At 40.5% G+C, this 26,203-nt stretch overlaps 2 protein-coding genes across 3 annotated transcripts; both read left to right on the top strand.

Moving 5' to 3' along the window:
- The first annotated feature begins 2,143 nt into the window (after positions 1-2,143).
- Positions 2,144-14,643, top strand: paqr7a (progestin and adipoQ receptor family member VII, a). Of its 2 annotated transcripts, XM_038725159.1 has the most exons (3): positions 2,206-2,285; positions 7,392-7,695; positions 10,202-14,643. In XM_038725159.1, the coding sequence occupies exon 3, from the start codon at positions 10,239-10,241 to the stop codon at positions 11,301-11,303; it is 1,065 nt and encodes a 354-aa protein (XP_038581087.1). In that variant the 5' UTR covers positions 2,206-2,285; positions 7,392-7,695; positions 10,202-10,238; the 3' UTR covers positions 11,304-14,643. The 2 variants fall into 2 exon arrangements, with proteins under 2 accessions (XP_038581086.1, XP_038581087.1); XM_038725158.1 differs by lacking the exon at positions 7,392-7,695 and having other exon boundaries at positions 2,144-2,285.
- Positions 14,644-16,126: 1,483 nt separating this feature from the next.
- LOC119907398 (membrane progestin receptor alpha-B-like) lies at positions 16,127-17,278 on the top strand. Its single transcript, XM_038725157.1, has one exon. It carries the CDS (start codon positions 16,199-16,201, stop codon positions 17,261-17,263), a length of 1,065 nt encoding a protein of 354 aa, XP_038581085.1. The 5' UTR covers positions 16,127-16,198; the 3' UTR covers positions 17,264-17,278.
- Positions 17,279-26,203: the final 8,925 nt, after the last annotated feature.

Below are 26,203 nucleotides of genomic sequence, written 5' to 3'. Positions count from 1 at the left end.
TCCTCCTCTTATCATCCTTTAGTATAAACACGCTCACAAAAATGCAAACAAATGAGTACATTCTGTTTCTCTTCCACAAACTACTTCTATACTTGTTAGGACATTCTTCCACATATTGCACCTTCTAACCTGAACTTGAACCATCACAACTGCATACCTCAACCCTTAGAATTATGTTAACCTTTCTAATCATCCTCACCTTCCAAAAATGTCTTCTCTGGGTCTGAGCCAGCAGAACAGCAGAAATTCTGGAGAAACTTGCTTTATGTTGTATTGCCTCCCAAAGAATTAGATTCCATTACATTGTTTAACTCCTGTGGTGGTGAGATACTTGGAAAATACTATGCTGTGTCTTTGAAGGCCTTGGTACTAGGCAAGTTTAAAATAAAGCAGACACTGAAAACATCTAATCCTGTACTGTCAGGGACTGTAACATGCTCTCATACTCCAAAGGTACAAATGAGTCTTGGGAAATATGTAGGCACACTGGAAGGTTTACATTCTGCAGAGCTCAAACCCCAGGGTCAGTTCTATTGCTTCAGGCTGAATGATTATGTAACAGTTAGCTCTGCTGTCTGTGGATCCAAACAACAAATGAAATCTTTGTTGTAAACTGGACTTGATACGTCACAATACAGAAAGCTTTGCCAAAGTCTTTTTTAACTGACTACACAGGCTGGATTTGATTCAAAACAATTTCCTGAAATATCACAACACTGCAAACCAGACTATTTCTTGGTATCTTTGGACATAGCCAGGCTAGCTGTTTCCTCCTGTTTATGCTAAGCAAAGCTAACTGCAGGATGTAGTCTTACACTGCATTTACAAGATTGATATGACAGCTAATTTCCCAAAATGTATATACTATTATTATTATACTATTACCTATTATTTTATTTTATCTTTATAAATGTCCCTGTAATATCCCATACCTCCCCTTTGGTTGTAAATTAATAGTCAGTCCAGTCAAGGCGGCATTAGTTAGCCTGGACTTTCCAAATTCAGTTACATTTAGATAGTTAATGTATCCACATTTTACATTATCTTAAATATGAGAATAAGGGTTGTATTGTCACCAGAATTTGCCAATCCCAAAGTATTTTCATAAAAGCCCACATGACTTCTGGGTTTACACTGCAACACACCTGAATGAATAGGCCTATGTAAAGTTTGTTATTTCTAACTGTTTGGACTCATTCAAATCCTGTTTATTAAGAAGCGTGGACACTTGCTGCTGCTGCTGCCTGTATTGTAGCCAGTGTTTATCATGTCTGTGTCAACTATGTAAAAACTGCTGCGCAGAAAGAATGTTCCAGGAGTTCACACCTTTTTCTACCTTTCTCTCTCTTATGTTCCGATTTAAGTGCTACTGAGGGCTAACGTTTCTTCTGCTGCTTTGCTCCCCCGAGCGATTAAACTGAACAACAACTTCCTTTACTCTTTAAGCCTGGACATCTATCTTACTGACGTCTAACCTGGTTAAGGCACCTCACGTCTGAGGTTTTCGTCTTTCCTTTCAGAAATCTTTCTTCCTCCTGAGATCCACAGGGCAGCGAGTTACAAGTACGGCACACTTTCCGGTGTCACTTTTCAAAATAAAAGACTTCCTGACGTTTAATAACCAGGCATCCTCCACAACAGTAATCGTGTATGATTTTTGCCACCAAAGCAATAGGCTACATTTCAGTTCTGAGCAGTGACTAATGACTGGTTAGCAAACTGTTCAGTCTGATGAGAGGTTCACAACAAACACAAACGTTATGTGCCAGGCCAATTTGTATGCCTGCTAATGCAAAGAGTAGGCCTATATGTAAAGTAGATTTCCAATATAGACACTTGATCATAGGCTTTATATATATATAATGGATATATGGATTGTATATATAATGGGTATATATATATAATGGATATATGGATTGTATATATAATGGGTATATATATATATATATTATAGATGACTCCTAATTAGTGCTATTTACACTGTTTGTTTTATTCTTTGATAAATCTGACATGTTTAATGGTAAGATCTAATTTTAAAATCTGAATCAATACATTTTTAGAATTTTCTGCTATAGCCTATATTGTTTGGTCAAAGAATGGCGCTTTTATTTTCCTGGCAAAAATCACCACACTTCCGTCTGTAGTTTAAGGACGGTCAGTAACTTGATGTTGGTTTCTTACTTCAGAACGATTCAATCTGTTGAATCTTTCTCGGGCGGAGGAGGAAGAAGAAGAACAGGTCATTTGAGCTGCGGGCACTAAAAGAAAGAAGCTATCACTACAAGGTGAGACATCGCTAAGGTATCACGTTATCTGCATAGAATCAGGAAATAAAGCTAACCTGCTAAAGTGATGCGCACAAGGGATAATAAGTAATGTCTTGTTTACGGCTGTGGCAGAACTTTAACGAACAGCCTCGGGTTTGGTCCAAGACCTTTTCAGTAGCCCAGACAGGATTGAGGTCATCGACATGACTCGGTTTAGTGAACCCAGATGAAGTCCGTTTAATGGGGATATTTCACACACAGCAGTTCTCGCCAGGGGCGGGTATAGGAAAAAATACAGTTTTTTCTTTCTTCTTAGAGGATGAAGGGATCATTAAATTAAATAGGGGGAAACTGGTTCATCATGTCAAGCACTAGAATTTAACCCACTCCTGTTTTACTGGCCTTACTATAGTTACTACTGCTAATAAAAATGTAAATGAAAATAATAATTATCAGTGAATTCCAACAACAATTAATTGCTTTCTTTTAGAGCATTTTGTGCATGTTTGATTTGTTTCCATCTCAAACTTGAGGGTCTGCTGTTCCCTGGTCTTCTCTCTTTGTAATTAGGAAGCCACCCTCATAGCTCTATTTCAGCCACAGCAGGGCATTGAGATGAGGCTAAACATTCCTGGCCCCACTTTTGTGTCAACTTAAAACAGCGCCACTTTCAAACAGCACTAGCAACGCATGACCACGGGCCTCTAAGCAAACTTTGGGATTTATAAAAAACAAACTTGAGCGTCCCTCCACGGTAACTCTGACCCATGCTTACGCACATAAACTGAGAAATGAGAAACTGCATCTACATGGCCTCTGGAGGTTTGAGACGCAGTTGGTGCAGCTGGGTGCAGAATCACCGACCCTGCTGGAACATGTAGCCAATAAAAACAATTGAAAATGTCTCATTTGTTTTTGTAAAATAATGTTTAAATGGGCTATAACTATAGTGTAGTTTTTTAATGAAATTTCTCACTTTTTTATTGCCTATTTGTGAACGGGTTGTAAGTTCACATAAAAATGAATGGATGCCTCTTCCTATGTGAAGAAATTGGGTTGGATTTTCCACAAAATCCACCAGTTTATGTGGGCTGTGACGTTCAAGCGCGCTCCCGAGCCTCCTGCCTACTGATTCCTACCTCTGAGCTGTGACATCACTGCAGCTAATGAAATGAAAGTCCCCTGACACTAAAAAATGACTGGCTCCCAGCATAATAATAATAATAATAATAATAATCTTTATTTGTAGAGCACTTTTCAAAAACAAGTTACAAAGTGATTTAACAAGTGTAAAGACAATAATACCCAAGAGACAATAATACAAAAACAATATAATAAAATACAAATAATAATAGAGACCCCAACATAAACTCCACGTAAAAATAAAATAATAATAAATAATAAAATAACAGCTAAAAAGATTTATCTTCTGAAGCCCGTCAGGCCAAACGAGAATCAGATTAACGTTGGGCAAAATCATCAGAAAGGTGTGGAGAGACCCTGGATGGATTCTCATTCCTGCAGGTTGCTCATCAAGGAGGTCGAGCTCTGGCTTCCAATTTCGTCTGGGACACACTCTGTGTTTGCACCTTTTCTCCACCAAACAGTTTGTTCTTGATTGCTTCAACCTCCTCAACAATAATTTCAGTGTCTTTTTTTTTACATTTTCTTCAGTCAGTGTGTACCTAGTTCGGTCATAACTACACCACCTTACATCTTGCTCAGCTCTTTGAGTGTCCCTTAATTCACTTGTTCTCTGTTATCTTTTGACCATAGGAGAGTTTGGAGGCTAAATGGATATCGCTTTAGATTTATTCACATCGTTATAGCTATTGTGTAATTTGTATCTTTCTAATAATTTTAATACTAATTTCTGACTGGTGACACATATGCTTTATGTTAGTTCAAGGTGCTCATCAGCCAGAGCAGTCTTTGTGGTCCTCTGTTTGGATGATTGGATGACTGAGGCAGCTCTAATGTGTAAATATGTGGAAGTGCTGTGATGATGCTCAATCTATAAAAATGTATTATATTTACAGGTATAATACACATACTTCAAAATAGTGCTTAAAGGTTCAGTGTGGAATATTTAGGAGGATCTATTGACAGAAAAGCAAAATAATATCCATTACTATGTTTACGACTTTAAATAATGAATTGTTATGTTTTTATTACTTTAGAATGAGCCATTTCTATCTGCATACACCTAGGATCCTCTGTTAGATGGATGTTGCCACGTTGCTCCGCCCTGTTTCTGCAGTAGCCCAAATGGGCAAAAGTCTCTAGAGAGCTTGTTTCATCACTACGTTGAATATTCACAAAAAAGTAGGTCGACTGGTTTATAAGTAGTAAGAAGAGAAGTGAAATTTGGACTAATGGAGTATCTGTTATTTAGAAGAAGAGCCGACAGAGTGTGTCGACCACCGTAGCTTCTCCTGCGTGCTTGGAAAGGGAGGGGTGAGTGGTGCATTCATGTGGTGTTCGAAACATCACAATATTTTTCTCCTCCTTAAATCTTTATTGTATACAGAACTTTGATTCGTGCAAAATCACGTACTGCACGTAAATATTTTGCAAACATGTAATATGGTTATAACGGTTAGTTTGCTGTCCATGTAGAGTGAACTCTATGTCTGTGTGTTGTTTATATGCTCTGATAATGCTACACATTCCGACTTTAGAACACACAATTACACTGAATTTGAAACGACGACTTCACAACTTGGGAAATGAGCCCATCCGAGGAGCATGTGAATGCATTGTGAGCCGCTGGTTGCAATTTGCAACCCTCACCACTAGATGCCACTAAAACTTACACACTGAACCTTCAAGTAAATGTATTTAGTTATGTTTCATCACTTTCATCTTTTACTCATTTGAAGAAAGCTTTCAAGTCTGAGCAAGAAAAAGCAGTAAATATTCTGTGATAAGTTTATGGTTGCGTTTAATCTCACATTGCCAATTTGATCTAAAATGCAGATAATTATTTTTTTAGTCTCATGTATTGTATATGGGTTTTGGATATCATACCTGCTTTTTTCCAGACACAAAGAATAAGTCATATCAAATCAGCCTATTTACCAGCCCAGTAGATTTAATTAGATAACGTGAAATATGCAAGAATCACAGCTCAAGGTAACTTCTGTTATTCTTTAAATTTTTATGTGATAGTAGGCAACAAAACAAGCTTTCACCACTAAGTCATCACTTAGTGGTGAAAGGGGTTTGTTCAGGATTGTAAGAAGCAAGGTTGGAAGTTATGCAACATCTGACATTCACTGTAGTTGTTTCAAAGAAAGATTTGATGTTTTGGTTAATTTCATGTTTTTAACAAATGCATGTCATTTCTTTTTCATCAAAGACATGACACAGTAGAAAAAGCTCAGTTGCAAATAAATGAAAGATGGCTGAATACCATCTCAGATTCTGTCACAGATTTGTGGGGTTGAGCAGGTTGGAGGACCCAAACGCAGGACACTGAGCAGGTCAAGTTCAGAAAAGGTTTATTTGACCAACAAAAGGTGAGCACACTTCAGAGTGGCTGAATCCAAAATAAATTATCCACAGAAAATACAAAATCCACAAAACACAGGGAAACAGGAAGACCAAGAGACAGAGCTAGGCAGGCTACACAATACAAAACACTGCAATGACCGGACAGAGACGGAACAGAAACGGCAAACATTTTACATCAGGGACTAACGAGCAGGCAGGAGAAACACAGGTGAGAGGAATCAGGACCAACGGACCAACTATAACATAGGGATCATAACAGACAAAACCTAAACGAAAACACAGAACTAGATCACAGAATACAGAGCAGATGAAACTAAAATAATGCAGACAAAGAACTAGAAGTAAATACTAAGACATGAACTAAGGCACAGGACTAGGTTACAAAGACACAGGCTAAATAACAGATACTGAACTGACCAAACAATAAACTCAGAGAAACTCAGGACAGAATCGTAACAGTTTCAGGGTCCTGTTATTGTGCATACTGGCTACTAGGACGCTTGAATAGAGCGGAGCAATTGTTAATGTTATTAGTAACACCTGTGCTTTTCCTACAATGGCATGTCAAAGTATCTGCTGTGAAAAAGGCTATGCGACTGAGTATTATGATACTTTACAAGATTAGTATTTAGTGTTTATAATTAATTATACAGTACTACAAGCAGTATAAGTAATACATTTATCTAGAAAATGCAGAAAACATAACAGTCTCTTCAAATTCTTAAACCCTCGAGGATGTACAAAGGTGAGCTGATCTCAGAAATGATTAACCATTATGAACTATTTTGTTTTTGTTGTGAGTCAGGACAGAACAGACCCAAACACAACGCTCAGGATTAAACAGGTTTTTATTAAGGGACAAGGGGCTGAGGGAGTGGAGGTGAAGGAGAGGTGGACGCCAGGGAATGCAGGCACGGAGGACCAAGGAGGAGGTGGGGCAGAGGAGGGTGAGGCGAGGGAGCCGAGGGGAACAGGGGACAGAGTAGGAGATGAGTCCCAGGAGAACTGACCGGAGGAGTGAGGGGGTAGCCGAGAGGACACCGTGGAAGACGCCCGAGGGGTGAGGGTAGGTAGGCGAGCCCAGCTGACACGACAGTGGACGGAGGTGAGTGAACCAGGTCAGGAGCAATGACGATCAAGCGGAGATTGTGTGGCGAACCGGGGTTGAAATACTGGCAGAGATGGAGTTGATTGCTGGCAGGTGTGGTAGGCAGAGGAGGTGGCTGATGAGGTGCAATTGTGGATCGTCAGCTGGGCTCAGGAGCAGGGAGAGCACACGCAGGGGGAGAGGAGGAGACACAACAAGGCAGGCCAAAACACAAGGGAAAACAGAAGGGTAGGGGAAAAAAGGAGAAATAAACAGGACACTTACCGTCAGCCGGGCTGCCATCACAACAGTTTTTGTCTATTGACAGAACTTCACAAGCCCTGGAAGCATGTGATCCTTGTCGAAAGACGCCAAGATTTGCAACTCAGGCTGCCAGAAGTCATTAAGAGATATGGGTATGATTTCACGCTGCATAGGTGTACAGATGGCAAGGCAGCAGGTAGCACAAAGATGTGACGCTACCCTTGTACTTGGTGCCAGTAATGGTGTTCCTCCTTCAGGCTGTTGGCGCCACCTGATGATTGTTATGACATCTCCTGCACTACTTCCTCACCGGGCTGGGCACTTCAGCTCAATGTCTGTCTCTCCCACCAGACCATCGTGGGAGGCACCCAGGATCCCAGAGTCAGCCAGCCACAAACCAGACCCTCTGATGCCTTCATGCCCGTGGTTTCTTTAAATGCCTTGATTCCTTCCTGCTCATTAGCTATACCCTGCTGTACTCCATGGAGGTCCTGATTCCCACAGAGCTTGGAAATGAGGGAAGGAATGACATGCTTTTCCATCAGCACACTTATGCCAGAGGTGATCCTTCTGCCCAACTGTCGCTGTCTGGATGGTCATTACTGTAGCTGCTTCTTTGACATTTTTTATAGCTTAGGCGTTTGTGGCTGGTTATGATGCTGTCAGTGGAGATGTGAAGCAAAGGTTCCTGCAGGGTTTCAGGCTCAGGAGTAAGTAGCCAGGAAATCCGGCCAGTAAACCGGCCCTAGAACCGACTGAGCAGCCACTTATGGTCACCCGGGGTTACTTGAAGAGTCAATAGCTTGTACTCCCACGCTGGAAAAAGCTACTCCATTGCCTTGACCTTCTACAATGGCCCATTGGGCTTTTTCTGTTGACACTCAACATCTGTGGAGCTGAGATTGTCGCTTGCCCAGATCATCAAAGCAGCACTTTAATGGTGCTTTGACTTGATCATCAAAGCACCATTAAAGAGGAAGACAAATACTTTTTAAAAAATCCCACACACAGCCTATTTAACACAGTGAATACCATGTAATTGGAATCAAAAAAGAATACAATACATAATCAATCCATTTTATATATCTAAAGTTGCCTCTTGATTGAAAGGACAATGTAACCAAAGTATTCTTATTTGTGTATAGTATGAACATGAATATTGGGAAAGGGCGTGCCATTCTGCGCAATTACTTCTCTCATTGTTTATATTATACCATGATATACTATAATAGTTTTCATATAATTAATACTTTTATTCTTTAGTCACTTTTAAACACCTTAATTAGCTAACGTTAGCTATCTTCTCCTATGCCAATTAATCTTTTTCACCATTTACAGCTCATTTCATCTGCAACTCGCTAAACTTAGTTACAGTTCTCAAACTTTCCACAAGTCTTATTAACTAATGTAATTTGATGTTATATAATTGTATTTTTTTAATATTCATTGTGGCATGGCTAGTGCGACTCAGGTAGTTTCATGTGGAGTCATGTTAGCTAATGTTAGCTACCTAACTAGCCACCCTGCAAAACTCCCAGCCCTGAATGTCTTTGTCTTTCACACTGGCCCTTACAGAACCCACAGGCTGGCTGATTCTTTAAAAGCTTGTCAGAAAAGGACATTATGGTTGCTCTGTGGTAAACATGACTTTAACAATTGAAGAGTTCAGTGGTAGCGCTAACTCCCTAGCTGTTTGCGTGTTTGTTGGTGCCATAACCATTTTCATGGTAACAGCGAGCTCCACCAATCAGATGTCACTGTTGTTTAGATTGTGGGTAGTGTACTTCTCCATGACATCACAAATAAAACGTGTTTTTCTTAAAATAAGGTTGATATCATACGCACTTGTGAATCCTATGGGAACATATCCCATTGTTTCACAATCTCATAGCTTGTGGCAAGTCTGTCTTGGATGGTTGCGACATTATGGCTTATAATCAAAATCCAATAATCCAATAATCAATTCAAAATGTGAATGGGATATTCACTTCACTGTTCTCTGCTCTATAGAAAGAGGAGTGCCTGCATTTTTCATGGTATTTACAGTCATACTGTAGAGGAATTTCTAAATAAAATACACTGGTACACTGTAATACCTTGATAACTATAACAATTTCTTTAGTAGAAGTCAAGATCCAGTATGTCACTCTTGACCGAAGTGTTGGACCGAGCAACAGACATACCTTAGGCCTGCCTCTAGCCGGAAAGAAAACAGTTATGCTATAATTACCAGGACTAAATCAAGGAAACTGTTTTGATTGTCATGAAGTCAGCGGCTGTCCAGAATTGGCTGATCCACAGATTTCAGGCGGTTGGCTAGATTTTACTTGGAATTTAGTTTGAAGCAGCGGCCATAGCCAATGGCTTGACGTGCCCAATGCTGTGGTGATGACTGACTGTATCTTCTTTCCTGTTTCTGTGTAAAGCACCTAAGATAATAACATTAGCCACAACAAAGCCAGACACTCCCGGCAGGATTTTAGCCTGGTTCTTTTATCAGATATGACTGATTGTGTTATCAATACACCACAAGAGTGCAAAAGCTCCAACACAATGAATATCCAATTTGAATATATTAAAAATGTTTTAATATATGTATGTTTTATGTATGTAATGTATGTATTTATTTAGCCTTCACTAGTAATTTTAACATCAGCTGCAAAGATTCATTTTCAGGCTCCATTTCAGCACAAAAATATGAGTGCGGTTATCACTTTCAACCTACAGTCAAAACAGTCAAACCTACCTAACATTAAGTACAGAAAATGAACATAGAGTAAACATAAAATACTTTAGGTTGATGTGATCTTGTAATATTATTAGCAATAAGTATTTTAATCCCACTTAAAAGTGTTGGAAATATAACCAAAATAAAAAACAAAACAGTACATTTTTATGGATTTTAACTCCATATACAGTATGTGTATATGTATGTGTGTATATGTGCATATGTGCTTTGTTGTGTTAATGAAATATTGGATGTATATTTGGGTGTAAAATATAACAGTTATGATCCACACAAAAGGTTCTCTGTTGTGGATTTTAACTCTTTAAATCTTCTCTGCAGGAGCCACCCAGCGTGCACCACTCAGCTACTGACAGTTATGGCGACGATTGTGATGGAGAGAATTGGGCGAGTGTTCATCAGCCTGCAGCAGATCAGGGAGGTTCCCCGGATGCTGACTGAGGCAGCCCCCTCCATGCCAGGCACAGTAAGAGACGTTGAGGTTCCCCATTACTTCAGGGAGCGCTACGTCTGCACCGGCTACCGACCACTCAACCAAAACTGGCGTTACTACTTCCTGTCTTTATTCCAGCGCCACAATGAGACCATCAACATCTGGACTCACCTGCTGGCGTTTTTAGTTTTCCTGGTTAAATTGAGCCAACTCGCTGAGACTGTGGACTTTGCTGGCGATCCTCATTCGTGGCCCCTGTTGGTCCTGTTCCTGTCCTCCCTGACCTACTCGGCATTCAGTGTGGCAGCTCACCTACTGGGTGGCAAGTCTGAGCTGTGTCACTATACCTTCTTCTTTCTGGACTATGTTGGGGTAGCACAGTATCAGTATGGCAGTGCTATAGTTCACTTTTACTATGCTGTGGATGAGAGCTTGCACAGACATGTGCATGGGATCTTCATGCCCGCTGCCACTGTTCTCAGCTGTCTGTCATGCCTGGGTTGCTGCTATGGCAAATACTGCAACCACAGCCTACCGACCTGGGTGCGTAAGGTGTGCCAGGTGGTGCCCTCAGCACTCGCCTATGTCTGGGACAGCAGTCCTGTGGCTAAAAGACTCATGTCATGGTCTACAGCCAGCAATGACCCAGCCATTGTCTATCACTTTGGCCAGGTGGCTTTCTTTCTTAGTTGCGCCTTCTTCTTCACCTACCCCCTGCTAGAGCGCTGCTTCCCTGGGAGGTGTGACTTTCTGGGACAGAGTCATCAGATCTTCCATGTTTTTCTATCTTGCTGCTCTCTGTGTCAGATTCATGCGTCCTACCTCGACTACGTGGGCCGCAGGGAGCTGTACTCACGCCTGCATAGGAATGGGGAGGCTGCTCTCTTTGTGGGACTGTACGTGGTCACTTTGGTCGCATGTGCGCTAATTGTTGCCTTCATGCTGAGGAAAGTCAAACAAGTGGTTGACTTTCAAACCAAGTCCATATAACATATTAGATGTTGTAGGAACTATGTGCAAAAGCATTTATGTGCCTTTCCTTCCAGACTTAATGCTTTGACAGAAAGGGAATTTGTCATATTTGCTGTGGGCTTGTATTATGTAAGTGGATTTTGACATTTCAACAACAGTAAGCGTAAGATTACAAGAGGGATACGTAATGATATTAGGAGTTAGTGTTTGAGCACTGATTTGTATTAGAATTTTTATAATAATTCACAGTATCAGTATTTTTCATGCATCAGCAAAGGCCCGTGCTTTTTGAAAAAGGGAACATAAAAAAAATCTGATTCTCAAAACTTAAAATCATTAGCATTATAAATTCACTACTGTTGCTGATAAAATTAGATTGTATTGTGTATATGTGGATATGAGCAATCACTTGATTGTGTCTTATTGGAACTCTTTCATGCGTGGGAGTTAAAAGGGAAAAGTGAGTGTGGGTGTTACAGGAGAGTACTGATTAAAGATGAAATTACCATGTTAATATATGTCTTTGGGAAATAATAATGCCTGCTACTGACCAAGATGTATAGACAGTACGAGTTAAAAAACATCTTTTGGTGACAGGGCTGGTCTGGAGGCAGAAATAACCTTTTTGAACAATTGTCTCATAAGCTTTGAATTTCATGTGTGCAACATTGACTAATGATGTGATCTCTTACTCTTGCCATGTTGCTGTGCACTGCGTCAAATTCCCCTGTTACTACTCTCTGAAAATTACTGCGGTTCCATATGGATGGGGAGAATTGGATAATATTTATCAGGAGCGTGTTACATTATATTACATTAATTTAGCTGATGCTTGTTAGGGAAAGGGACTTAAAATTGCTATATTTGCCAGAGGTTGCATGTCTTGCAAGCAATTAGGGGTTATGTGTGTTGCTAAGGGGTGTGATACAGTGTGATTTAAACCCCAGTCTCCCATACCAAAGGCAAGTGTTTTGTGCACTGTGCAAGGAACAAGCTTCCAAAACTTTATCTTGATTGTTATCTTTAAAATACAGTATAATATGCATCTAGCCTACCACCTGGCCAAGATATATCTGTAAGATACCAAACTGTATTTTCAATGACAAAACATAACTAGTTAAACCTCACTTGTCTGATCCAATTACGCTCTGCCTCTTATTAATGTTTGGATTAACTGAAACTCCAATTGGGAACCGAGTTCTACCTTATTGTGCCTGTTGATATACTGTGTTGTTAATTGTTTATTTTCTTGACATTATGCAAAAACTGTAGGATTTTGTCAATCAATCTATTGGCAAATGAAATGCATTTTAAACAATGGCCTCCTGCTTGTGATATTCCCAATCCACCTGCTGTACAAAATAGATCTTTTATGTTTTTCTATTTTTTCTTGCCAGCAAAGCAACAGCAGCTCCTGTTTACTAGACTGGTTATTTATGGCTGGACCCAAGACCAAGAGCTAAAGAAGGAGATGAAATGATAGTGCTTGGTATGGTTAATAGCATAAAAATGTATTGTTATTATATCATTTCGGAACCACTGTAATTTAAGTGTTAAAAAAAGGAAAACCTCTTATAATATGACATTTTAAAAATGGAATGTATGCTGTTTTGGATATACTGTGCATTAATGCAGGTACTGTAGCCTTTTTTTTATGGGAGAAGGGTTGAAAAAAATACTATACTGTACCATGAAAATCGTTATACCATGCCAAATCTGATGGCTGTTTCTTAATGGATGTCTCCATAGCAACCTGTTAAACAGTGTTCCTCCTGGCAGGACCTCAGCTGTTGTTTACATACTCTGAGGATTCACCTGACACTGCAATGCTGAGCATGAGTGTTGGTAATTTGTAAGATCAGGCTAAGGACTAGCACATTGTGAATCTGTGCCTTATTGTACTGAATCAACATATCATGGACATGTAGGCCAAGACACAGAGTAGGACCGTATGCAAGGGCAGCATGTCCTCTGTAATGGGAGAAAAGAACAAACTGGGGTGAGTTAATTAAAATGTTCCTTTCATTCAACATCTTACCAATTAGGTGGCATGTCACCGTTAAAATTCTCTATCACTTATCTGTGCTAAGGGTCCTTAAAACAGGACCACTAATAGAAAGAGATGCCAGTTTGGCAGCTGCTACCTCAGTCAATGTAGGAAACATGGGTTCTATTTTTTCCCTCCCTGACTGCCACTGACATGTCACATGTGTGATGTGTAGGCCTGGCTGGCAACCCACTTGGAGTTAGTTGCGTTTATGGAAGTCACAGGGCTACATGCGGTGTGAACTCTTTACTCGCACATGCCCCCTAAAAATAGATAGGCCTACGTGCAAACCGGAAAAAAATGATTTACCATGATTTTACAGTGTGCAAGTAAAGACTACAACCAACCGTAACTTTTCTCTATCCACCACCTCCGCTGCTGATCATTCAAAACTGTGGTAATGGCCATCGGGAGCAGCGGGAGAAGTCCCGGTGGGGCGGTCTCTCTGTGGGCCGCTGGAGCAGCCCGTTATACAAAAACAGTGACAGAGATGCGTTGTCTGCAGCTGAACCGGTAAGAGAGAAGACAATAGGAATCATATAAGCATGGTTTGGCTGTTCAGCTGTATCGGCGCTTTATGGTAAAACATGTTTAACTTTTCATGAAGTTTATGTGCTCGATCGTCAGTGTCACTTTTTGTGGCGGGACATAAAAGAAGTTTGACGTGCTACAGCAAACTTTGGAAATGTTGAACTATGTAAATGCATGAATGGTTATGATTATTTACAAGTCAGTACTTAGCTTTAACAAATGAGAGAATAACCATCAGTGTAGACCCTTTTCTTGCACAATGATTAAAAGAATGAAAACCCACAAAATGAAACTGCTGTCCAACTGGAGTTAATATTATAGCTACTAGTGGTAAACTGTATGGGATAAGCTACTATTATTTGAAATTATAATGAATAAAGTAACATGATATAATTAATACAGTATACTAACAGTATATCAAATAAATCAACATTGTACTAAGACACAACATTATACTAGTTACTCCTCCAGGTTGTGGATGGTCCCTCTGCAGTGGACAGATATAGATTTAGCCAGAGCCAGGATACAAGCGTGCCAACATGTGCTCCTTCTAGCAACCTCCTCCTGAGAGAAACACGTTCCCCTTGTTCTATTTTACATCTGTTTTACTAAAGTTATTGATATCTATATTGTTCCGTAATCTTGTTTACATAAAGTGTGGCATGGGTGGTGCTGGTATATCCTGTATTGATCCCTGGTTCAAAAAGTCCCACAGCGCACACACATGCAGTATACATGTATGTATGTAATAAGATGTTAATAAACTCTGTGTTAATTGAACATTTTTCGCTGGGTTCCTAAATTTCTTTGTGTACTCCTAAATGTTTTCATTTAAGAGCACATGTACTCCTTGGGGAAGAAGGTTAGCGTACAGCCCTGTCTGATACATGTCCTGTGGCCCTTTCACTGTTCAAGGTCTGAATTGACAGTGATTGCCAGGTTGTGCTGTCTGTAGAGCTCAATGTAAGATTGTAGGACTAGGGCTGCACCTAACAATTATTTTTAAAAAGCTTGAATTAATCTAACGAATATTTTTTTTTCTACTAGTCGATTAATCTAACAACTAATTTATCCAAAATAAATATCAAAAACTTGTCTCAATAATTCAATATTTTTATTCAGTCATCTTGAGAAAGAGACACATAACACACATTAGAATAATGATATTATTTTTAAGATGCTTGATCACAAAAATATTGGATCACTGCATGTCAACCATTCCCTGAACTGGAGAATGAAAGCACTGAGTGGGTAAGTAGAAATGTTTATTTGCACAACCAGATTAAATCTACAGGTTACCTGAAGTGAGGTAGCAGTCCAGAAACAGAACACAATAATCAAAGTCCAGAGCTGAGAACAAAATCCAAACTCCATCGAAGACTACGATGAGCTGTACACCAACTGTCTGGATATGGGTCATCTTAGCATCAACTGCAGGATCCCTCTACTCTCGGTGAGGCAACAAAGCGAGCTCATTGATTTGCCTGCAGAAATGTCTGGATTGTGCAGAGGATTTGGAATCGTTATGGGGAAGGCCAAGTGGAGCTTTTGGCCTCAGACTGCTCAGCCCACTGCCCTCTGTGGTTTTCTCCAGTGGGGACAGTGCCCTACTTGGGATGGAGAAAGTCTCCAACATCTGGCTGAGAGGTCTTCTTTATGCACCCCTCCAGTACCCCTGGTAGCTTCCACACTTCATAGGGTGAGATTCTCTCATCTCAGAGTCCTTCACTGTTTCTTTACAGTTACAGTACAGAATGGACCTCCTCTCCCAGCTGGACGGGAGGGTTTGGCAGTTATTAGATGGATCTAGCTCAAATGAAATACAGAATACCTGCTGCCCCCAAGTGGTCATGGATGTGGCATAGTTAGCATTAAACAAGACAACAAGGAGCCTGCAGACACTATTGGTCAAATAGCTGTCTGTTTACACGTATAAGTTTTTCATTCTTTATCTCAAGTGTAAAAATCCAAGCCATACTGCTTACAGTGTTTGACAGCTTATTGTACATTTAAGCTTATTTAGTCATTTTTACTTTCTTATGAAGTAAGTAGGCCCTTTTTTACAGTGTTTTTCAATTCTGTTGACCCCTTTTTATGTCCATTTATTTTCATGCGGGGGTCTCTTGTTTACTTTAAAAACATATTTTTACCCTATGTATGTGTATGTGCATGTATATATATATATATTACTTGTGTTAGTAAAGTGGTGGATGTATATTTGGGTGTAAAATATAACAATTATGAAACACACAAAAGGTTCTCTGTTGTGGATTTTAACTCTTTAAATCTTCTCTGCAGGAGCCACCCAGCGTGCACCACTCAGCTACTGACAGTTATGGCGACGATTGTGATGGAGAGAATTGGGCGAGTGTTCATCAGCCTGCAGCAGATCAGGGAGGTTCCCCGGATGCTGACTGAGGCAGCCCCCTCCATGCCAGGCACTGTAAAAGACGCTGAGGTTCCCCATTACTTCAGGGAGCGCTTCGTCTGCACCGGCTACCGACCACTCAACCAAAACTGGCGTTACTACTTCCTGTCTTTATTCCAGCGCCACAATGAGACCATCAACATCTGGACTCACCTGCTGGCGTTTTTAGTTTTCCTGGTTAAATTGAGCCAACTCGCTGAGACTGTGGACTTTGCTGGCGATCCTCATTCGTGGCCCCTGTTGGTCCTGTTCCTGTCCTCCCTGACCTACTCGGCATTCAGTGTGGCAGCTCACCTACTGGGTGGCAAGTCTGAGCTGTGTCACTATACCTTCTTCTTTCTGGACTATGTTGGGGTAGCACAGTATCAGTATGGCAGTGCTATAGTTCACTTTTACTATGCTGTGGATGAGAGCTTGCACAGACATGTGCATGGGATCTTCATGCCCGCTGCCACTGTTCTCAGCTGTCTGTCATGCCTGGGTTGCTGCTATGGCAAATACTGCAACCACAGCCTACCGACCTGGGTGTTGAAGGTGTGCCAGGTGGTGCCCTCAGCACTCGCCTATGTCTGGGACAGCAGTCCTGTGGCTAAAAGACTCATGTCATGGTCTACAGCCAGCAATGACCCAGCCATTGTCTATCACTTTGGCCAGGTGGCTTTCTTTCTTAGTTGCGCCTTCTTCTTCACCTACCCCCTGCTAGAGCGCTGCTTCCCTGGGAGGTGTGACTTTCTGGGACAGAGTCATCAGATCTTCCATGTTTTTCTATCTTGCTGCTCTCTGTGTCAGATCCATGTGTACCACCTCGACTATGTGGGCCGCAGGGAGCTGTACTCACGCCTGCATAGGAATGGGGAGGCTGCTCTCTTTGTGGGACTGTACGTGGTCACTTTAGCTGCATGTGCGCTAATTGCTTTATTCATTCTGATGAAAGTCAAACAAGTGCTTGACTTCAAAACCAAGTCCAAATAATAGATTGGCATAAATTAGTCTGACTCTGTCTAAAGTTACAAATATCCACCTACCAGTCCCTTTAAAATTCACTAATTAGCATGTTGGTATCTATAACAAATTGCAGGTTTGGGGGGTTACATACTTGTTGGGTACAGTGACTTCTGGAATTCTCTGCTGGTTGGCTGGCATCCTCAGGGTGATGACAAGGCATGACCAAGAAATACAGCATAAAACCTCTCTTTAAACCTGGCATTCACACCAGAAGGTGACGTCCACTCACCCACGCAAAATAAGTACTTGCTGGTTTGCGTGTCAAAATTGACCCCAGTTGAAAATGGATTAATTTTGGTTGCTTGAATTCGCATGAATCCAGGTCTTTAGGATTTGGCTTTAGTACAGATTAAAAAAAACAAGATATAATGTGTTAATAAACTAACACTGAGGTTCTGTTAGGCACATTTTCTACCTTTGGTCAGTGCCAGCCTCTGCTCCCTGTCTTCAGGCTAAACTACTCTAACAGTCTAACGTTTGTCTGTTTTTCTCATTATAGCCAAATTAAGCTTTGGCAACCATTGCCTTCAGTTCCCCAAGTTTAGCTCTTAACCATATACTGTCGATAAAACAACTGCAATCCCTGTTTGTAAGAGGAAAGGGTACAGGGTACACTAAACCTCTGTTTCTGAATCTGTGCCTTATTGCACTGGGTCAGGTAGTTAACATCTGAGATATCAGTTATGTATTATGTTATTTTTATTTTTAAAAATGACATCAATTGCATTGTATTTCATAGTTTGTGTATTTTTATAAAATGATTTTTATGCGTTAACATTAAATTGCTCCCTTTTCAGCTGTTTTCACCTTTTATTTTTAATTATTCCCATTACCAATTTGACTCTTTGTTATATTGTGTAAGCATTTGCTGTTTTTATGAGGGCGTCATAGAAGTATGATGGTTCTTTACAATGACTTCACTATTCCATTGTTGATCAAATCACCTTATTCTGACTTTGCTTTTTCTTTGAATATCTCCTTTATCAGAATTAGGATGTTGCTTGCTCTCAGAAGGATCTAGAGAAGGTGAAAATACCTTTCTGCTGCCCCCAAATGTTGATGATGTAAAGTTCTATTTGAGGCACACACATTAGCAGAACGGCCTGATTTATTTATTCATGTCAGCAGCAGAATTGGTTTTCTACTTTCTCTGGTGAAAACCTCAGAGATGATATTGTTCATCTCACTTGCAGATGTCAGATAAAGTGACCCTGCTGTCTGGCTCTGCAGTGTGGCTCCAGTCTTACTGTGTATTGGTGTGTACTGGTCCATACTGCACGGCTCAGTTACTCACTAAAACCCTGAATCAGCTGAATTATGGCGCTTCTGGACTCTGTCCCACATTCCCCCTGCCTGACTCACAATAGAAGGGGCCAGCCTGCTTCCCTTGTGATAAGTTGCAAATTAAATTTCATCACTGCTCATTACACTTAATGGGGCTCAAAAGACTGAGCATTATAGCCAGAACAATACACAGAAAATTTTCAGTGTTTGAGTATCAGTCATTCCCATTTACCGGCTGGATCATAGGGCAGCAACAACGTCCCTCCACTTTAGTCTGTCTCTGCCTCCTTCTCAGTTCCCGATAGCTTTAATGGTTGTGTTGTAGCTTTCTCTCAATGTACCTGCAGCATGGTTTTTTGGGCCTCCCTCTCTTTCGTTAACAACCAGGGGTCCAATGTAGTTTAACTACGGGAAGTGCTCCATTCTGAGCACATGTCCAATCCAGGTCAACTGGTGTTTTTGCCTTGCTGAGTGAACCTGAGAAGGTTGTTGTTGGGGTTGGGGTTGGGGTTTGGCCGGAAGATATGCATGCTTTTTTGTAAGCATGATGTATGGAAGGTAGATCATTTATGGGTGTCCTGTTCTGTTGTTTTCCAGCAACCTGCTCCGTAGAGTAGTGTTGATAATACACAGCTTTGGTATATTTGGATTGGTTTTGGAGCTGTATTGGTTAGATTTCAAGATTTTGTTTTGTGAATATTGCCTGTGCTTTATTTGCCTTGCTGTGAATGTCTTGGATGTTACCCCCATCATGGTAAATTGCTGATTCCTAGGTATGTGAAGTTAGGATAGGGGTTTTCAATCATCCGTTGGTGTACTGACGTGGATTGGCATGACTTTTTGTTGTTGTTTTGTTGCCGCTGATCACCAGTCCAATTTGTTGCCCATAGGATTGGAGTGTCACTGTTTATTCCCCTGTAAATGTGAAAGGAGGGCAAGATCATAAGCAAAGTCAATGTCTTCAAGGGTGGAATAGAGAGTGCATCAGATCCCTCTTGCCAGATATTCTGTTGTCCTCTGCATGACCCAGTCTAGGGTGAGGTTGAATAATACTGCGGACGTTACACATCCTTGGCAGACTCTAGATTCTACTACAAAGCTGGTTTTGTTTTGACCTCCAGTCCCGGAAAAGCCATTGGAGATTCACAGTATGAGAGAATCCTCTTAGAATTTTCCAGGGGTTATCACGGTGGATGTGAAGTTTATGCAGACCTGGTCTCTGCACCATCTGCCTTTCCTGAATCCTGCTTGTCCATGTCTGAGTATATCACCTATGGCAGATGTCATTCGGTGTGTGATAATGGTGCAGAATATCTGTCTGGGAACTGACAGAAGTGTAATGCCCCTCCAGTTGTTACAGTCCGATAGTGCACCTTTCTGTGGGACTTTATCACCCTTTTTGTCCAGTGATGGTGTCTTCCTTGGAAGAAGGATGTTGGCAGCCAATACTGGATCAGCTTTGAAGAGTTCTGTGTTTAATTTGTCAGCACTTTCATTTTTTTAATGATTTGATGGCTTTAGCGATTTTCCTTTTTGTTGGTGGGTGGATGTTAATGTCCAGGTCTTCTTCTGAGGCTTCCTGCATTGGTTGTAGAGGGGGGTCTCTGTTGAGAACCTCCTTTTTAAGGTGGCTTATTAAATTGGTGGTATTGAAGGCAGGTCTTTTAATGCCAGTAACGTTAAACACAGCCCACAAATATTCGCCTTTAATCAGGTTTACTACATTGGTATGAACCCAAAGTAAAAATTTGCTTTGGTTAAATTGCAATAAATGGATCAAAATGATGCTGAACTAACTACATAACTGTGCTGATTTTTTTAAAAATTTTTTTTCTAAAAGGCATTCAGACTGGTCACGGCTCTGCTGTGCTAACCAAGGACAACGGTAGCTGGAGTCAAATGACAGACACATATTTTCAGAACTTACAGGGTAGTTCAACTTCCTCGCTTACATTTCTCTCCTGTTTTGTCCTGTTTCTGTGTAAATATGAAGTAGTATCACAAAGCAACTCAGTGGCTAGCTGCAGCAGACAGATTGAGAAGGGCGAGTGAAGTTAAATACACTTTTAAATCCTCAACATTAAAGTTAAAAAGTTAATTTAAAAAAAAATAAATTCTGAGCTCCTCCTGCTGGTAAACTGCATGGCGACTGCAGGTGTTTATTGGTCCTAAAGCACCGCCCCCCGCTTCTCTCTCCTCTAGAGCTCCCTGTCACTCAGTAGCTGTAGTTGGCGAGCAGAGGCTCTGTCCCTCCGCTCTGCCCATAGGTGTCATTTACACTGGGGACGCTGGGGACATGTCCCCATCACTTTTTGAAAGTATTTATTAAAATGGTTCTGATAAATTGCTTGCAACGAGCAATGTTAAATAATAAATTAAAATGCTTTGAGAAAGGTTTATTTGCACAATAAGAAACATTCAATGCAATGTCTAAGAAACAAATCTAACAAACCTAAGAAACAAATGTGCATTGTCCAAGAATGTAACTTAAATTAAAAAACAAGTTGCTGATTACTACATTACATTATATTTTTATATTTTGTATCGTCACCTTACACCTGAATTTTGTGTTTCCCTTTATATACATAAAAGACATTTCAACCATAAATTGGTCCAGAAAACGTCTCCAGAATGCAGGAAATTAATTTGTTTAATGCTCAAATTTTTCTGGGGGAGGACCACCAGACCCCCCAAATCATATATCACAGTAGTGAATATTTATTCTAATATCTTCTTGCTTTACTCACGTCTCAGGAGCTAATCTGAGCCTTTGAATGTCCCAACTACTTTTCGACACAAAGTGACGCCCTTGGCTCTGCCTGTCTTTTTACACTAACATACCTCATATTTTACTACCGCCTCACGAAATGCTCACATTGCAAACATTACAAGTGACACAAAGCAATCCCAGTCCCGGCTGTTCTCATCTGTGACACCACGATGGTGGAACGAGCTACCACACGCCATCAGAGCAGGGGCGTCCCTCTCTAACTTCAAGAAGCTCTTGAAAACTCATCTCTTCTGAGAACACTTCCTCTTATAACACCTCTAACTCCTAACCTCTAACATGCACTTCCTGTGCTCTTCTTCTTCTGTCCCCTTACAATTACCTTGTATTGATTGCACTTTTTGTTAACTCTAACTTTTTTCCCTATGTATTTACCCCATTGATGCGATATGTGCCATTAACGCTTACCAGCATGTATTGCTGCTTTTAGTAATGTGTATTGTCAGTTGTAGATCTTGTTCCCCAAATGTAAGTCGCTTTGGATAAAAGCGTCTGCCAAATGAGTAAATGTAATGTTCGACTGCTTTCTGTGCATTTCAACACTTCAGACATTTTAGCCATGTCCTGCCACAAACTGCTCTCTGTTTCTGACCCTTATGCGACAACTAAAGAAAAACAAAGGATCGGGCTTAGTTTCATGCTTAATAAAACCCATACCGATGAATTAAAAATTGCCTTGATTGGGACGGATCCCGATCATTAATAGCGGATGGGGACATCCCTAGCATAAAGGTTTGGTATTTTGTAGACTTGTCAGTCGCTGCTTTTTCGGCTGCGTTGTCCAGCTCCTCCAGGTACGTCTCTCTCATGTTTCTTGACTAGCCATTTTACCTGTGCGTTGGTCTTTCTATACTGAGCTTCTAGTTTCTTTTTTAGCAACGGTGATTTTGTGCAATTTACTCTCCTCAGTGAATTTTTCCACTTTAACAGACTAGAGTAGATCGTGGGCAGGTGTACTTTCCACTTTGTACTGGAGGATGTTATAGGTCTTTGTCTTCTCCTTTGACATTATTATTTGGCACGCAGCATTGGATAACTGTGTTGTTCATTGAATCTGGCTTTTATCAACCTGGTTTTACATTCTATTATTGTCTTTTCTACACCCTTGTCAAGAATAATGGCAACCCTCTCGTTGTGTTGACCATCATCCTGCAAAGAGTATCGGGCAGTTTCTCCTCTGTTTGCTTTGGTTGATCCTGATTCAGTCCCATTGCTTATCTGAAGTGTGTTAAGATTGGAACATCTCATTTCACTGGTTATCTGAGTTGGTCATTGGTGACCTTCCCATCTGCATCCAGATGTGTTGTTTTCTTTTGTTGCCATTTCCGAAGCATCAATGTTTTTTTTTATGGAATAGGGTTGCTGGTCCCATGTCCAACCATTGGGGTTGCAGTGTGTGGAGTTGAGTTGTTAGTCCTCTCCCTTAAACTAAAGACTCACACCATATGAGACCAGACAGGATTCAGGTTGTGTACTAGTTGCTCCGGCACCTCAAGCTCAATCAAATACTGTTACTATGTATGTCGTATTTGCTACTGAGGACTAGTTTTGGTAAATATTTTCACTACTGGTGTTGCTGTGTGGTCTAGTGGTTAGACGGAATGTGTCAGAGCTGGACTATACCAGTTTGAATCCCCTTGGCAACCATGTGTCACACTGATGTTTCCTTGATCGCCTACCTCCTTATTTATTGTGTGTCCCTCACAGTAAATGGTTCCTTGTACGGACAGGTAGCTAACAACATTTTTTTCCCCCATGAATTTCAGAGGAGCTTCTGGTAAAGGGGAGACATTTTGTAAATGTCATCAAAGACTAAATGTTTTAGCAATACTATAGCCATACATAATGGAATGGCATTTTGATACAGTCCAGACCTGCATGGATTACAATAAAATTTTGCAAAGACAGACTTGGTCCCCAGAGGATAAGGACCACTGACTTTGATGATCTCCTGACAGTTCCTATGGTGCCACCATGAGGTTGACATTTCTGATTATTAGTAACATCTCTTGACGACAACTGGATGGATTCCCACAGAAATTAATAGACATCCAGTGCCACCATCAAGTTACAATTTGAATTTGTCTAATTATTTGGTTTATGACCATCTACCTGCTAAAGGCATTACATCAGCCTCGATCAGCTGTGCTTTGTGTTTGGTACAATTAGCACATGTTAGCATGCTAACATTGCAAACTAAGATGGTGAGCACCCACTTATTAGAATTGTCATTGTAAACCTGTTCAAAGCACCGCTGGGCCTAACTACAGCCTCACAGAGCTGCTAGCATGACTGTAGTGTTGTTGTCGTCACTCACCTTGGAATGAGACAGAATGAGCAGGAGGCTGTAAAGAAATAATCAAGAGAATATGTCAAGAGACAGAATTGGAGCTATTCAGAACTATTCTGTTACATCTTTGGACTTTTGGGTGTGTAGTGTTGAAAACTGTTCCTTCACTGGCCACACACACTGCAAGGCTCCCTGTGTGTGCTGCTGCTGAGTGATGTGGTTGCTGGCCTGGAACACTAAATCTTGTAGGATGAATGAAAGCTTCCTGTGCTCCAGTGGATGCATTCTCCAGAGGCATTGGTCTGCAGACAGCACAGCTCAGGGTAGAATCCTATGGTAAGAAAAGTCACGGTTAGCTGAAAATAAATAAGCTCCACTGTACTGCAGTACCCTTGTTCTGATCTACACAGCTGCTATGCAAAATATCTTTGACTTTTGGATTTCATAATCAACCCATATTGGGAGGAATGTTCTGTATGCCAGAAAGGTATGTCAAAACCAGGAGCACGTACATGCCAGATTTAGACTACTAATGAAGGACCGTAGTCTTCATTAGTGGCCAGGAGAGGGGGAACACATGTACAGCAGCATGGTTACTATGGTTGCTGTGTCAGAAATGAAATGCACTTTCCAGCACCTGTACCACTTCCAGCTGTTATGCCTACCATGTCTTGTGTAGAACCACCATGATTTTACATTTACTGATGATACATCTTAAAAATAAGACAGAGCACACATAGGCCTACTGACCTATACAGATTTGTATCATCAATGATAAGCCAGCCAGCTGGATAGAGAGGAGACAGGAATTCATAATGATGCATAGACCTAATATAAATGCCTTGTAATCAGGGCTATAAAACACGTTTAGAAAGCAGGCTAAACAAGAAGTTCATTCCAGCCTGGAACTGTGAGTACGACTTCCAGTGTTGTGTTCACTGTGACACTAAACATGCTTTGAATGGGGAGGACAGATAGACACTGGCTGGCTTAGAAACATTTACTTTGAGAACATACCGCTTCCTACTGTCAACAAAGCAACAGTTAAACAAGTAAATAATCTGTTTTTAACATAAATGAAGATGTTTATCTTTACAATTTGAGTTAACCATCCAAAATAACTGGAATAAATCACAAATCAACCATTTCATTGACCTAGAAATGTTTGAACACCATTCAGTCAACAAACCCAATAACATGTACATGTAGTCTTAGCAAATTCTACAGTATTTTACTGGCAGATTTTATATAGGCTGCTTTATATAGCTTTACCATGTATTATAATGAAAAGGCTTTATGCTGAGATGTGTTAACCCCATAGACAAATGTGATGACCCCGTTTCCCGAGTTGGGAAGTTGTTTTCCGACTTTAGTATGTTTATGAGCTTTAAGGCGCAATGTGGAAACAACATGGAAGTTTTTGCATAGTCAGGAACTACTTTTTCTGATTATTCCCACACTCCCACAATAAATGCCTAAAATAAATTAGATCAAACTTTTTAAAGACAGAGATAAATGTGTGTACCAGTCTGTCTCTGTATGTATCTGCGTGTGTGTGTGTATGTATCTTCCCTGAAAGATGGATGAAGCTTAACAGACAAAATGAGGTAGGGAAGGTAAAACGGGGCTAGGGTCTAAGGAGGAGAAAATGAAGAAAGAAAAGAAGAGAAAATATACGTGGAAAGAGGAAGGGATGATTCGCCAAAGATCTAAAAAGTGTAAGACAAAAGGAAAGAAAGTAGGTTCCTTAATCAATATAAAAATATTACATTTTGGTCTAGGGTTAAATGGAATATTTAAAAAGCACAAAAGGGAAATATGAATAAAGTTCTTTTCTCTCTTGAAACAGTGCAGCCAGTAGAGGTCCTCAGTATGGAGGAAGAGTAGTGTCAAGTTTATCAGAATAAAACAAATAATTTCCGCTAGTAAATAACAATGTCAACTGACACGATGGGGGCCTTCTGCTTCATTAACTGATTTTGCAGCCCTGTCCTGGAGAGGGATCCTGTGACAAAATCAATAGCCTGTAAGACTTTTATTCTTTGTACACAATGTACAGACAGAGGGAAGAATCGGGGAGTTAAGGATAGGTTTATGTTTCATGTGTTAATACATACATTAAAAGAGTTATTGTTCACTGGAATCCTTACTACATGTGAAAAGATCCCTTCATAACTGGACTCTGACATCCCTGTCCTTTGCAAAAATGCATTTTATATTAAGACTGTAACTTTGAAAGATTATACCCACTTGAGTTGACTCGTTTAGAATCAGCCTCACAAGCTTTGGCCAAACGTTTTAATGTATCATTTTTAAACAGAACAAGGACTGCAGTAGCCTAAAGGTGAAGGAATGATTACAACGACCAATAACAACTATGTACACCTCTACTATTTCAATAGGCCTACATATGTCTATGAGACTATTGTATTTAGACACACTTGACAACGTGGGAACCTATCCTTTATTGGAGCACATCAACTCATTTTTGCTGGAGGCCCTTAAAACCAAGTTAATTTCTGAAACTGTTTGTGCCACACCGCAA

This window comes from Micropterus salmoides, unplaced genomic scaffold (assembly GCF_014851395.1).
Source record: "Micropterus salmoides isolate LMB-PRFRI ecotype aquatic unplaced genomic scaffold, ASM1485139v1 Ms_hic_scaffold_17, whole genome shotgun sequence".
In the NCBI taxonomy this organism is placed as follows: domain Eukaryota; kingdom Metazoa; phylum Chordata; class Actinopteri; order Centrarchiformes; family Centrarchidae; genus Micropterus; species Micropterus salmoides.
This window is presented reverse-complemented; position numbering and strand designations above follow the sequence as displayed.

What these genes read in the sequence shown, in the direction of transcription:
- paqr7a (XM_038725158.1), top strand. Translation starts at nt 10,239, where the DNA reads ATGGCGACGATTGTGATGGAGAGAATTGGGCGAGTGTTCATCAGCCTG.
- LOC119907398 (XM_038725157.1), top strand. Translation starts at nt 16,199, where the DNA reads ATGGCGACGATTGTGATGGAGAGAATTGGGCGAGTGTTCATCAGCCTG.